At 29.9% G+C, this 16,137-nt stretch overlaps 1 protein-coding gene across 11 annotated transcripts in view; it reads left to right on the top strand.

The window, feature by feature from the left end:
* The window catches only part of LOC142318879 (serine/threonine-protein kinase MARK2-like), a 385,326-nt gene that overhangs the window by 20,903 nt on the left and 348,286 nt on the right, over positions 1 to 16,137 (top strand). For all 11 annotated transcript variants that reach the window (XM_075355485.1, XM_075355493.1, XM_075355492.1 and 8 more), the window contains one exon: positions 13,024 to 13,168. In XM_075355485.1, the coding sequence (XP_075211600.1) occupies positions 13,094 to 13,168 (75 nt within the window). In that variant the 5' untranslated portion in view covers positions 13,024 to 13,093. The remainder of the gene's footprint in view (positions 1 to 13,023; positions 13,169 to 16,137) is intronic.

Genomic DNA, 16,137 nt, shown 5'->3' with positions numbered 1-16,137 from the left:
GCTTAACATTTGTTCTCTACTTAGGTCAGCTCTCTTTCTTTTTGCTTCTTCCTTTTTTGAGTCCCTGATTCATAAATTCTCTTCTTGGCCCTGCGATATTGAAAAATTCAAATAATGTACAATTAGTAATTTAAATTTTGAATCACAAAGCGCAAACATTATAAGTTAAAATATGTATAAAAGTTTAGAGAGAAATTTACAAATACATACCTTTTTTTTATTTGAAAAACACCACATTATTAATTTCAATCTATTCAAAATGTTGTTTTGAATAGATCTATTCAATTTTTGAATCTGCATAAAAATAGATAAAATTAGTACTTAAAGAGAAATTAGTACCTTTTAATAATTATATACATTTTCAGTATCAGTTGATGCATGTAAGGTTAGAAATTGAAATCCAAAACAGCTTGACCAACTACTTTCATCATTGTAAATATTATATGAACCCATATTGTAAAAAATTCTCTCCAAATAAAAAAAAAAGTTATTTAAAGATATTAGATATTTTTTTTTAGATAATATTGAGTAAAAATAAATTAAAATTTAAAATAATTTAAAAAAAGTCAAATTAGTGATTGTGCTTTGTCAATGCCATCTTATAGCCTTGAGCAATTCACCAAAAACTTGAATCTTATAAACAACACCCTATTGTTTACAACACAGTATTATGAATTTTCCAAAATTACAGTTTGAGTTTGAAATTTTTTTATGAGAAAAATGTGGAATTTGGATCTTGGCTTGTGTTCGGTACCATGGGCATTTGCCCAAGTTGCCCATAGGGTTATGGAACAGTATATTTTGATATTCCTGATGTCCATAGGGGAGCTGTGAGCTAGGCAGTGTTGTTTCTTAGTTTTTTGGCTAGAGCACATCTTTAATTGATAGTGTTAATTTTGTACTAATAAAATTAGGGGGCTAGGAGCATGAACTCATTGGAGAGCAAGAATCCATGAAACTTTTCTCCTTTCTGATTTTTCACTTTTTTGAAATAGAATGGTTTGAGTATTTAATTTTTTATTAATTTAGAGAGGTTGATGATTAGAGTCTCATATAGTGTGTGGTTCAGGTAAGGGAGCTTGAAACTCTTGGGTAACATTATGAGTTTTGTTATTTTTTTATGGGACAGCATATTTTGATATTCCTTATGTCAGATGCATTTTCAAATAGAAAAATTTCAATATTGCCATTATTAGAATGTTTACTCTAATAAATTGAGGAAGTTCCCAGTAGTTAAGCGAGTCCAAATTCTTTTCATATCTAGTGATGGTATTTTCAGGTCCCATAGAATTGATTTCAAAGTTTGATGGATGTATGATAAATGGTTTTCCCTTCAATCGGACTTTATTTTTATCTATTTATTATTATATTGTGAAGGATACCAAAGGGTATTAATACAGCCTTTTCACATACATTATTTAAAAGGCATCTGCTTCAAACAAATTAGCAGTTTTTCATGCCAGTTTTGTAGTTTGTGAGGTAAATATATAAAAAAAATAGTGATAAATATTTACTTGGATAAATATATAAACAGTGTCCCTCTTTAATAGTATTATGTATATAGGAAGTTCATTTTCATTGTTACAGTTAGAATTTCTGCAACTATAAAATCTTTAAATGAAGAACTTCACATATTTTCCCTTCATCATTAAATGTATGGTATTGTAATTTTTTAATATGCTTTGATTTATCCAAAATGGCAGGCGCTATCATAAGAGTACCACCAGGATCCTAATCCTGGTGGTGGTACTCTTAAAATATACAGTATTTGTACATATTTGTGAACTAAACTAGGTCTACTTGGATAACTTGCATAAGGATTTTTTCTGAATACATTTTTAGTCTCAAGTTCCTTTTTCACAATGGTCTATCATTTTTTCGCTTATCGTTTCATCCATCTTATCTTTGTAGTTCAAATTCATCTAGATTCATGTCAAGGTATCCAAGATTTCATAGAGTGATGAAAATTTAAATGGATATAATTACTTTCAAAGATGTTTACAGGTAAATGAACTTAATTACTTTTAAAGTTGCTTAAATTTTATTCAAGAAAAATTCTTGTAATAAATCACTACAACTGTGTTAAAACTGACTTCAGACAATAATTTCTCAAGCTCTCCGATCAATATCCAGTCAAAAATGTGTAAAAAATTGAATGAATCAAATCTTACATTCATTAACTCAAGGTGCTTATAAATATTTGCTTGGACATTGTTACAATTAATGAGGATGTTACTTAACATTATGAAGAAAAGTGCAGTGGATGTGAATGTCTCACCAGTCGAACTTTAAATGTTAACTTTTATTGAACTATTCACGTATTCTTTTATTACATACAGATTATTCTTTTATTCACATATTATTTTATTTCTGTAATACTGTAATTTGCCAATGGTTACATATTTTTCTTCTATAAATTTTAATATAAGAGGTGTATCCATTGATTTTCGATAGATGCCATTACAGCAATGTTTGTTTACAGTTTGAGTAAATATTATCATTTAAAATATTCAAGTCAATGGAGAATCCTCATGATATTCATTGTAAATTAGCTGGTATTCATTGACAAATTAGTGAAGTTATGCTAAAAAAGCATGAGTGATAGAATGGTTAGAAAGTGGGTGTGGCAGTAGAAAAAGGGGAGCAGTAAACTGCATGATAAGCAAAGGAGTGGGCGTCCTTCTATCATGAATAATGATTTGGTTACAACATGAAAAAATTAAAGAAAATATATGGTTTACCATTAATTTTATATATATATATGTATATTGAGTTTTGAATGAAATCGTAATAAAATCTAGGCTCTTACAAACTCTGTTTTTTTTAGGTGCTAAAATTGTTGACAGAGGTTCACAAAATCAAGTGATCAAACTTTGCTCTCTTTTCTTATCCAATTTAAAAATGAAGGTGATAGTTTTTATTTTTTTTTTGAGCCAATTAGTAACTAGTTATAACTTTGGTCTCTCATATCACGACAGAATCAAAACAGCAGTCTATGGTATGGGAACACACATCCCCTTCAAAAAAGAAATTTAAAACCTCAATTTCAACATGAAAAATCATGTTCACTATCTTTTGTGATAAAAAAGAGGGGTTTTGTTGGTTGACTTCTTGTTATGTATAAATGCTTCACTTTATTGTGATACTTCTAAAAGAACTGTACTGTGCAATACAAACAAAGAGGCGAGGCATGCTTAGTCATGGGATTTTGTTGCTTCACGACAATGTTTGACTGCAGGTTGCCAGTGAAACTGATTTAACTATTTGGATGGAAGCAGTTGAAGCATACACCTTATAGCAGAGTTACCATTTGTTTCTCCATCTCAAGTGGTCCCTCACAGATCAACACTATGATGACAATGGTGATGTAAAAAATGCTTTACTGACAGCAGCGCATTCTTTATAGAAGGATTGAAAAACTGATTACTCAAGATGTGAAAGTGTTTTAATAATGGTGGAAATTATGTAGAAAAGTAGTTTAATGGTATGCTCTTACATATAATAATAAAATTATTTTGTTGAAAATTGTTTATTTTTCTTAATAATAAAACTGTGAGCTCAATGCCTGTCGGATAACCTTGACGCTTGTGGGATATGGAAATAGAATTGAAATTTTTGTAGCAAATGAAAAGTGCCTTGCCTGGCTGGTGTGAAAGGGGTTTTTTTATGAAAGGCTGAGACGCTACCACTCCGCCATGGAGATAAGCAAATTACATTTAAATTTGTGTGTCATATCTTTTCTTAATATTTGTTGAAAAGTTTTAAGATTTCACATTCTGGACTTTAAAGAACGAATGTCAGTTCTAATTTTTACATTAAAAACAATGAATTTTAGAAAAATTATTATATATGATACCAACATTTATTAGCAATAATAATGTGTCATCAAAGTGTTTCACAAATTATTCACTTTACTAAGCATTTTTCTGCTTTGTGATTCTGTAATAATGTGTGGTTATAATCATTAGCCTCTTAACAAATACCAGCAGCATACAGTGAAACCTACTCCCAGTGTTACTTAACTTGAAAAATTATTGGGAATACCTCTATTTAACTTTGCTTTAGCTATTGGGATTGTATTATTATTTCATACCATTCTCTTTTTAGGATGCTACTCCATAAGATTTTTAAGTAATTGGAGGAACAGCAGGTAGCTAAGCGATCTGTTTCCTAATTTAAACTTTTAACTGTAAATTTGGGAATCATGATTTTTATTATTTTTTTGTGATGATAAATTAATGAAGTAAATTGCCTTTTCTACCATTATGTTAATTTAAATTTACTGATAGTGTTTTTTCTGGGTGTCATTTTATTTTGGTTTAGGATTTATTACTAATTCGTATGTTATTTTGTAGTTATGAATAGTAAACACAGTTTATTATTTTATATAATTAACAGTTTTCTTCTCTTGTTTAATTATATGATGGTTGGCTAGAATCAGAATATTAGGTGTGCTATTCAGTTAGTTTTAATTTTAAATAATAATATTAAAAATAGAAGAAGTCGTTTGTTCAAAGAATGAATTTGTATATTGAGTATTTCAGAGAAAAGTATTAAATTTCATAAACCTTGTTTTATGAAGAATGTGTAACCTTTATTATGAATGTTTTTTTTAACTGAATTTTTGTTACATGTGTGAATTTATGCTACACTGTAATTTGTTTTGCCTGAATTTCATAAATTTACATTATATAAGCACTGCTAATGTAGCTTTATGAAATACAGGCAAAGTAAATTTTAACCTCATTGACTTTAATTTTCAATTTCACAGATCTTTGTAATGATAGTATATGCAATAGTTGGTGTATGCACACAGTACTCTGGATCTATGAAATTGTAATTATGACTTATAAAAATGATTGATTTCTGCTATTTTGATCTTGTTTGTTATGTAGACATGTTATGAATCAGTGTATATTGTCAATATTCACTATGAATATATTCTTTAATTGTATTCATTATTTTTTAAAAACAACTGATATAGCATCTGTACAAGAAAGCATTTACCTGTTTCTTAAAACTTTTTATTTTGGGAACACCCTTTCTATATGTAGTTTTTTCCAACTACATAGTAGTCCAGCTTGGTGGTTATTTTACTTAGGTCACAGACTTTCTTTTTCCCTTGCAGTCAAGTATATGGAATTATTCCAATCAACTGTGGTATTTTTTGACATGTTCAATTCCTGACCACACAATTTAATGGAATTAAGTTCATATGTCTTCGAGTATGGAAATTCGACAGTAGTTACAAATGGAATTCTCAAATAGCAAGACCAGTTGCCTGTGCACCTTCTTTTTTTTATTTTGACACACCTGTTACACCTGCTAATAACATCTGACATGTAAAATATTATTTCACACCTGTTTGTACATGGATGTCTTGAATAAATTTCACAATCTGCAGTTGCAGGTAGGTCCCAGATTCTCATTTTGAAAAAAATATGCTGAAAATTGAGGTTTAGCAATCTCAGCATTCAATGAATTTAGAAAACCCAACAGAAACAGTAATTGCATTAAAAAATCATTCTTGTACAAACAAAACATGTTAAATGATGGTAATCGTATATCGAAAAGATATCTGTAAACAAGAAGCAGTTTATGCTTGTATTACTTTAAATTATTGATTGTAGATTATAATATAAGTCGATAATAATCTAATAATAAAATGTGAAAAAGATTAATCTGGATGAAGCCTTTGTAAAAAGAAATAACATAAATTCTATGTAAGGAAAAATTAGTTATTACAAATCTTTACAAAATTGTTTTTCATAAATTTAGATATCTTAGAAATTAAATCTAATGGAATTCATTTATTGTTTTAATTTTTCCCTTTATTCTTCATCTGATTATATTATGTTTGTCTACGGTTTTAAATAAATTGTATTAAATATGTGTACAATTTTAAGTTTGAGAGTGTAGATGTCATTAATATAAAACCAAAAAATAACTGTTGGAGCTAAGAATAATAATAGTTTCAAGTAAATTAATTATAAAAAAATTGTGTATAGCCAGTTGTGATGGTGTGAAGAGTGGTAATTATATATGAAGAGTGGTTATATATATATAATTTTATATATATATATTTTTATCCACTTTAAAGCAGTTGAAGAATAAAAAAATTTTCAGTTTGTGAAATCCCCAATCTACCATAGTGCTCTCATTATAGCGTAAAAAGAAGGTAAATTGGTTCTTTTTAAAAATATTGTTGATGTAAATAAGCAGCCAACTTGGTGAGATTTTATTACCAAGAACCCAGTTGAGATTGTTCATGACATTCTATTAGGAATATTGATTTTATATCTTGGTCACTATAATCTGAAATTTTGTTTTATTTTGTTAAGCTGTAACTGACCTAAAACGATTATATGTACTAATTTGAAGTTGTGTATTAAGTAGAGTATAAAAAACTAATTATAATAATTAGTTTTAAATAATTTTGACGTTATCACTGAAGACCTACTTATTGTTTTTACTAATGAACTGTATTTGATGCAGTCCTCATATTTTGGTAATATACTATTTCATAAGTTAGATTGCTTTTCTAAGTTTGAACTCTGATAAAAAAAAAACGTAATATTTGTATTATCAAATTATGAATTTGTTAGTTGATTGTATTTTAACTGTTAAAATTTATAATTAATTTTTTTTATTAAAAAAATAATGAATGTAGGCAGCATGTGTGCTAATTGTGAGCAACTTATTAGCAGCTTTATGTCATGCATGATATGTTAGATTTTTTTACTAAAAAATACAGGATAACTTTTGTCAAATTATCAGTTTTTTATTTTAAAATTTTGATAATATTTTTTTTATCAATATGCACTCTAAAATACATTATAGTGATACATTATATAATGGTATATCACTAAATTAGTGATACAATCACTAATAATATATATAGAGTAGTGTGGATTTCTATACTAGCCCATGAATTATTAACGGGTTTCCTTTTCTCATAATTGGTATTCTGTATAGCAAATTCATCAGAGGAAAAGAATATATAACAAAATGTTAAAAATAAGCCGTAAAACTTAAGTGAAACAAATGTGTTATTGAATTATTGTAATGTAAAAAAATTAATATCAAGATAATGTGAAAGTCCAGTTTATGTGACTCAGCATACTTATCACATCTAACTTTTCTTGTCTGCTGAATATGTATGATTCATATATTATATTTCAAAAAAAAAAAATGCAAGATAAAATAAATTGCAATCTCAGTTATGCAAGTGTATGCTGAATGAAAGAGGTAGAGAAATTAGATGGTCCTATTAAACAATTCTTTGCCATCGTTGCAGTGGGTTGACTAAATTCAATACTGACCAGTTTTGTAAAGTCATTTTAATAGACGTATAAATAAACTGTATAACACCAAGGTATCGCCAAAAGACAATTAAATGTGAGCCATATGGTGCATGATCATTTTCCCAATGCGGTTTAAGTTAATTCTGTGATAGGCTAAGTTTTGTTCAACAGAATTACTTAATGATGTGTATTTGTAACATAACAAGTTTCTTCAAGAAAATCTAAATAATTATTCTTATAAAATCAAGACCTTTCATGCCCTTCATAAAACTTATGACTTGCCACGTAAATTCTTCTCTTGGGTTCGTTTTTTATTAGCAGTTATTTAATTTTTGTAATCATTATTCAATAAAATTATGTTTCAGATAGATACTTAAATAAATAATTATTTTAATAATTTGTTTACAGTAAATTACTTTAATTATCGTTTAATATCCCATTTGATCGTTAACATTAAAGATAAATTGAATGTTTGGATTAAGTGGCTCTTAGTGCCATGCAACCCACTTTTAAAATAACTATATTTAATTATTGACAATTATAATTTAATTATATGATATAAGGAATAAGCAGACTTTAAAAAAAAAAAAAAATTTATTTATGTCACAATAAATATTCAAAATGTCCGCTTTGAGCATTGTTGCAGCATCAACTTGTTTATTAGTGTTCTAAGTAAATTTTTTTATAGTTCTGCACAGTTAGAGATACTGACATCAATATTTTCTTTCAGTTCAGCTAAACAGTGTGGGTTAGTAAAAACAATCTCAGATGACCCCATAAATAAAACTCTGGTGGTGTGAGATCTGGAAACTGGATGCCATAATTTCTTGTTACAGGAAATTACATGCTCATCAATAAATTTACCTTACTGCATACTAAAATTGGCAGTTTGGCAGGTAGTACCATTTTACCGTCTTGCTGAAGCAGATTCACTCTCCAGTTTTAAACATAGCTAGCTATTAAATTTGAATAATTTTCTGCAATTAATTTTTCTGTGAAAAGAAAGTGGATCCAACCACTCTTCATCATGAAATCGCACAACAAATGCCAACTTTATGAGAGTGCAATGGCCTCTCATGAAAAATGCTAGAATTCTCAGAACTTCATGTTCTATTATTTTGGCTGTTAATGTATTCAGAAAGATAAAACCATGATTCAACTAAACAAAAAACTTTACAAAACACCACATCATCACCAATAAAATGTTTCAACTACATACTTACAATACTGAAGTTGCCTATTAAATAAAGTCAGGTTCTTGCAAGTTTAAGCAATACTTGAATTTGATAAAACGTAATTTGAATATTTTTTGTAACCTTGTTAGTAACACCTACCCTAATTCCAGTATGTTGAGAAAATTTCCCAAGTAATTTTTTGGAGAATGTAAAAGCAACTGATATTGTTGTACAAACTGTTGTCTTGTAATATTGATGGAGGACCATTACAGTTCCTATTTCATAAAATCTAGGAAGAAAAATAATCAATTTATTTGGTACTGCACAATCAGGAAGATTAGTCATAAAACATTGTGGCATTCAGAATAAGACTGAATGACTAAATAATGTTTCGCAAGAAGTATTTCTTGAGTTTGTGAAAACAACATACTTGTACTGGGAAACTACTGATGCAGGTAAAGGGACTAGCCACGTGATCTATGTTTTTTAGTCTTGTCTAGTACAGTAGTCTTAACAATATATCTGCCTTGTCTGAAAGCCTGAGACAAACAAATTTAGGACCTCTTAGGATTGCATGACTTTTATGAATGCACTTTATAAATGTTAATTTGTGCGTGTGTTAATTATATGTTAGTATAATAACCCACAAAAATCTGATCAACATACTAAAGTAACAGCAAGCTCAATGTAAACTTACCAATTTATTGAACAAGAATTACTTAATTAACAAAACGTATAATTATTTAAATACTACCTTAACAGGTATTGCAGTACCTTTGCTGTAAGTTAAAACTGATATTTATCATGATCAATCAGCTATGTATATTATATAGAAGTATACATTTTAAAGTAAATTTAGATTATTAAAAAGAAAGCATGTGAAGTTTCTAGAATAGTGAATGACTAGATTTAGTCAAAATAGATAATTTCAAAAAAATCATTAAGTTTGGTTATGTAAATGTTATTTCTTTTCAGATTATTGTTTTAAAAAGATTATATGGGGTGTTTCTGTCGGGGAGCTCTGAATACTAATTGTCTTCTATTAAAGAGCTCTGAATTAATTCTATATTAAAGAGCCTCCCTACCCTGACTACATTTTTAAATGCTTACATATTTAACTATTTTTTTGTTCATTACATATTTCAGTATCTTATTCAGTGGATCTGTTTTTATGCTTTAATTAGTATAAATTGTTAGTGGTTACAGGATCTTTTAATTTGGTTTGGAAATTTATTCCAAATAAGTTACCTTTTACGCTGTTTTGTTTATTTACATTATTTCGGTCATTGGTATTAGAGTAATTTAACTAATTGCTTATTTTACTTAAACTGATACGTGCACCTTTATTATAAAATTTTATTTCTTAGTTATTAGTGTTTTGTCCTGTATTTATGTTTTTAAAATAATGTTATGTATACCTTTGGTTTATTTTATTTTCATATGTATTTCCTGTTAGATTGATTATATTGCTTTTTATTATAATTCATTAGACTTGCTTTTTTCCAATCATGTTTATTTTTGTTAATCTTAAAAAGGTTAAAATACATCCCATTACCAGATTCTAACTCCCTTTTTTTTAAACAATTGTTTTTTAACATTTTGGTAATAACATATTTAAAAAATTTTCTTTTCTATTATTTTAGCTTTCATATTTTTCTATCTCTTTGAGCATGATTAATCTGACCAAATTGTTGAATTTACTTGGTCCACAAATATCACATGACTGATATTAATAAATAATAAGCAAAACTTTAACACCACACACACCACACCACACTACCTCTTTCTAGAAGAGGAAAACTGACGAAGTTTCAAGATGGTGAATGAATTTGTGATTGAATCGAGTTACTTCGTCGACATATTGAAGAAATTAAATACCTTGAATCTTCTACTTCAAGCAGCAGATGTGGTTGGATATGAGTGATAAAGTTGATGCTTTTTGTAGAAAATTGGAATTCTGAAGCATAAATTTAAAGCAAAAAAACCTAGAAATGTTTGCAAATGTGGATGAATGTGTTAAAACTTACAAACCTGAAGAACACCATTTGAAAATTATTTTTGTAACCATTGAAAATCATTTAGCCATGCTGGCAAAAAATTAAAAAAAATTTTTTCTTGCTGGCGACAACTTGGTAGCAAGTTACGAGTGGGTTAGGGATCCATTTCAAAATACTCTCGAAGAGCTCTTCAACTGCCGAGGAATAAATCTTCATAGACTTCACAGCAAGTGGCAAAATCAAAAGTCAAATTTAGTAATAAATCTTTCTTTGAATTTAGGGCAGGGGTGGATGATGAGTTTTCTGAAAATAAGAGCATTTCGTATACCATTACTGTTACGTATACCATTACTGTTTTCAACATCCCACCTTTGTGAAACTGGATTTTCTGCAGTGGTTGTTTTGAAGACAAAACATAGATCTCAGCTAAATATAGAAAAGGAACTCAGAGTGTCTATTTCTAACATTAAACCTTCCTTCGAACCCACCGGGTTGGTCTAGTGGTGAACGTGTCTTCCCAAATCAGCTGATTTGGAAGTCGAGAGTTCCAGCATTCAAGTCCTAGTAAAGCCAGTTATTTTTACACGGATTTGAATACTAGATCGTGGATACCGGTGTTCTTTGGTGGTTGGGTTTCAATTAACCACACATCTCAGGAATGGTCGAACTGAGAATGTACAAGACTACACTTCATTTACACTCATACATATCATCCTCATTCACCCTCTGAAGTATTATCTGAACAGTAGTTACCGGAGGCTAAACAGGAAAAAAAGAAAAACCTTCCTTTGAAAAATTTTGCTCTGCAAGACAGATCCAAGGGAGTCACTAGTAATTATTAAACTTGTTTTTAATTTAGTATTGATACGTTAATTATTAAAATAGATTATGCAGTACTGATACAATTCTATTTATAAGTGTATTATGCCAGTGTAAATGTGTACTTCATTATGTATTACATCAGAATGTATTTTATTTTGCTTTCCTTTCAGTAAATTCATAGATTTTTTAAAATAATATTTTCTTTTCAATATGCTCGCACTTCCCCATTTAGTGTTATAACGTTTCCCATGGGGGGAGGGGGCACACCCCATAGGTTAAGAAACACTGCTTTACAGCAATAAAAAGTCTGGTTACCTATTTACAAGGGTTATTTTTTTTTTCAAGATCCGATCTAACGTGAAATAAAAACCCGTGCAAATATAGGATGAACCTTTGCGTATATGTGTTGCACAGCGTCTCAAGTATGGCCTTCAATCACACCGTGTCACTTCGTTTAGTTCTGAACACGCAGCTAGCACGTAAACATGTCTACAACAATAGCATCTCCCGCCAAGTGTGAAGTGCGTGCAGTAATTTGATTTCTTCAGCCTGAGGGGTGTAATGCAGCTGAAATTCATAGACGAATAAGTAATGTGTACGGTGAAACTTCAATGAGTGACAGCAAAGTGCGATAATGTGGAGCAGGAACTTTGAAGCAGAACCTACAGATGTTTATGATGCAGGCGGTCAGGGAAGGAAGTGAGTGAGTGTCAACCGATGATCTCGTTGAGCGATTGGATGAGGCAATTCGAGAAAATCGTCGATTCACAATTTCTGTATTGAGAGATTCGTTTCCTGAAATTTCAAGGTCAGCTCTCTACACCATTGTGAGTGAGAGACTTCAGTACCGCAAACTGTGTGCAAGATGCTGTCCGACTATCACAAAACAATGAAAATGGGTGCCTCCCTGACGTTTCTCCAGCACTACCACAATGAAGGAGAAGATTTTTTGAACAAAATTGCCATGGGGGGTGAGACATGGGTCCATTTCAAAACTGAAGAAACAAAAGAACAATCCAAACAGTGGATGCATTCTCATTCTCCCAGTAAACCAAAGAAGTTCAAGTGAATCTTCTCCAACAGAAAGTGTATGGCTACTGTGTTCTGGGACCGGAATGGAGTTCTCTTGGTGGAATTCATGGAACGTGGCACGACCATTACTGCAGCCTCATACTGCGTGACTCTTCAACGTCTACGAAGGGCAATTCAAATAAGCGAAGCGGAATGTTGTCATCAGGCATTGTCTTTCTCCATGACAATGCTCGGTCACACACTGCAGCTGTACCAAAGAAGCTCCTGCAGCGTTTTCGTTGGGAAGTGTTTGATCACCCACCATACAGCCCGGACTTGGCTCCATCCGATTTTCACCTCTTTACTCACATGAAACACTGGCTAGGAGGACAACATTTTGGCACAGACATCGAGCTGCAGACCAGCGTAGAAATATGGCTGAAAACACAGGCGGCTCCGTTCTATGATGAGGGTATTGGAAAGTTGGTACCACACTACGACAAATGTCTAAATTGGAGTGGCGAATATGTAGAGAAATAACGTAACTATGTAAGTACTTGTTACAAATAAAAAATTTTTTATTTTCACTATGGTTTTAATTTCATGACCATCGGACCTTGAAAAAAAAAATAACCCTCGTATTTATCATAATTTCTTCCGTTGACATTTTTATATATATATATATATATTGATATATAAATATGACATTTGCAGGTGTGACCGAATGGTAAGAGGCTGTTTTCGGCCTCGGCAGTGACTGGCTTGGCTTGTAGTGTAGTGGAGGATGTCGGCCAGCATGAGGACAACACTGCAGACTGTTCCAGAGTCATTGCCTGCTGACCATGTCACCAATGCCAAGGTTAGTTAGATCGCATTCAGTAAAAATTCAGTTTTATATTTATTTTATGTTTGATTATTTTGTCTTATTCAATATTGTTTTTGTTTTGTATATTGTATATTGTATAGAGGTTATATTTTAGATTCTGTAACCTGGCTTTGATTTGATTGATTGCATAAAAGTAGCCTAAACAATACAGGTGAAATAACAGATTATTAAGCTGTAATTGTTTGCTTGAACAACAATTACTATGTTTCATTTTCTGTATTAATATTAATGTGTTGTCCTTATCCTTTTTTATCAGTGTGTTTAAATTATTATGAAAATGTTTTTAAAAGAAATGCACATGCTGTTTTTTTTCTTCCCAAATTTAATGATTTGTAGTGTTTGTATTAAAAGATGTAAGATAATACAATACATTTTCTCTGTTAACATTCATATTTTTAATTATTTATTTTTTTAATATTACTGTTTACTTTGAATGACTTTTTTAAAGTGAAATTTTAATTGTGTAAAAATAATGTAATATATTATAGTTACAATGTATATCGATTTTAAATGTAGTTTATTTGTGTAATATTTGTTAGATTAGTGAAAGTGTTAAGTTTTATTTTCATTTATGTTATTTGAAGAACATTTTATTATTGATATCTGTAAATTTATAACTATGCAGGTATAAAGAGTTTGCAGACACTACACTGTTATTCATATTAGTTTTAAGTTTTATTTTAAGTGCAATACTCTCTCCTTTAACAAGGTTTTTTCCTTTTTTTAAACAAACATGGAGGGAAAATTTGTTACTTACTAGTGTATTTATTTCATTAAAGCGTTCTAGTAAGAAAATAATTACGAAGTATTTCATATCATAAGATAGAGATGAAATTAATGTTATTGTATCTTTTGTAAATATAATATAGTTTTATGATTCTTTTTCTCCTTTGTGATTAGAGATGAAAATAGAATCCACAAAAGAAAAAATTTTTCTTTAAAGTGTTATAAATTAGGAAAATATTTTTTAAGAGAAAATGTGTAAGTTGTTGTAGTATATTTGATAAAAACTTACAGTTAGTGAAAAGTACTCTAAAGAGGACCTACTTTTCATTTTTTTTAAATGTTTCTTTTATCATTATGAGATTGAACCAAGTTTTATTTGTAAAAGTGAGAATTTTTGTACATTCCATTAAATAAAATGTAATTTAGATAGGTAGAAGTATTTTTCATTTATTCTAATTGTATTATTAATTTTCTATTACTAGATTTGATAAAAAAAATACACAGAATTTTGTAATTTTCCATGCTGTTCAAGTCCAGTTGTCACAGTTATTTTTTTTTTGTTGTGTTGGTATACTTGTCCCTAACTTATATTTACTTTGGTAGCCATATTAGATGTTCAGTTTATTATTGGCTTTCAAAAAGGCTACACATGTTATCCTATGATCAGCGATTTTTAACTTGTGAAAAAAATTGAGCAAAGAATTGGCATTAAATTTTTCTCTATGGAATAAAGTGCAGCACTACATTGAAAATGTTGACCATTGCTTTTGGTGATCCTTCTATGAATAAAACAAGCACTTAAAAGTGATACAAATGTCTCCAAGAGGGCCATGAAGATGACAAGCACCCTGGACATCCCAGCATATCATCAAATGACAGCACTGAAAAAGTGAAGAAAATTATGGGCAATTGCTGAATCACTATCAGAGAGGGTTGCTGATGAAATTATTGTTTCATTTGGCTCATGTCAAGCAATTTTTTTGATGTTTTGGACGTGAAACGTGTGGCAGCAAAATTTGTTCCAAAATTGCTGAAATTTTGACCAAATGAGCAATGCTCAGTTGCTAAATGAAGTGAATGACAGGTGAATCCAGATGATGAAACATGAATGTATATGGGTATGATGTTGAAGCTTAAGGTCCAGTTATCCCAATGGAAGCTTTCTGAAGAGCCAGACTGAAAAAAAAGCTTGTGAAGTTAGATCAATCGAATGTGAATTCGATTCAAATCCCTGTGTTCTTTGATTTGAACAGCTTATTGTATCATGAGTTCTTGCCAACAGGTTGTACGATGAATAAGTAGTACTACCTAGAAGTTCTACACCAGTTGTGTGAAGCAGTCCAAAGAAAACACTGGGATTTATAGTGAAACAATTCATGGCAATTGCACCACGAAAATGCATTTGTTGTCACTTCACTGCTTGTTCATGAATTTTTGGCCAAAAACATTCAGCCTTCGTATTTGCCTGACATGGTCGCCTGTAACTTCTAACTATTACCCAAGCTGAAAAGAATCGTGAAAGGGCGATTTTTTGCCAACTTTGAAGAGATAAAGACAGAATCGCTGAAGGAGCTTAAATGTCATATCAAAAATTGTGTTGCAGAGGTGCTTTTTGGTTAACCTTCAGTTACAAAATAAGTATTGATGAATAAATAAAGATTTTTTGAGAAAATCTAAAATTCTGTGTATTTTTTTATCAAACCTCGTAAACTATGTATATTGTATTGCATGATGATGCACCCTTTACAGTTATTATATTACACCTAATGAATTTTACTTCCAAATTTTTTACTATTATTAATAGATATTACTTTCATATTTATTCTTATTAAAAGGAAAAGTAAAAACATGAAGATGTGCTGTTTTAATTGAACATTATCTATTTTTTGGTAAAAGTTAATTTTTGCTTCTCCAACAAATGCTGAGTAAGATTCCACTTGTTTCTTCTTATCCAGCCATTCCTTGTAATAAAGAAAGAGGTAGGGTGTTATTCCTGAGAAATTTCATAAAACCAAGGAATTCATTTACCTTTTATATATTTTTTTTTAATAATGAAATTTTTAAAAGTTTATGATGTTGGTGATCATATTATGTTGTAGGACATGTTTGAAAAAGTATCTACTTTTCGGTAATTTGTAGATTTTTAAAATTAATTTTGTTATTTTTTGTTAACCATTATTAATAATAAATTAATTTTTATTCCTATTATTTTGCTA

This window comes from Lycorma delicatula, chromosome 2 (genome assembly GCF_047948215.1).
Source record: "Lycorma delicatula isolate Av1 chromosome 2, ASM4794821v1, whole genome shotgun sequence".
NCBI lineage: Eukaryota > Metazoa > Arthropoda > Insecta > Hemiptera > Fulgoridae > Lycorma > Lycorma delicatula.
This window is presented reverse-complemented; position numbering and strand designations above follow the sequence as displayed.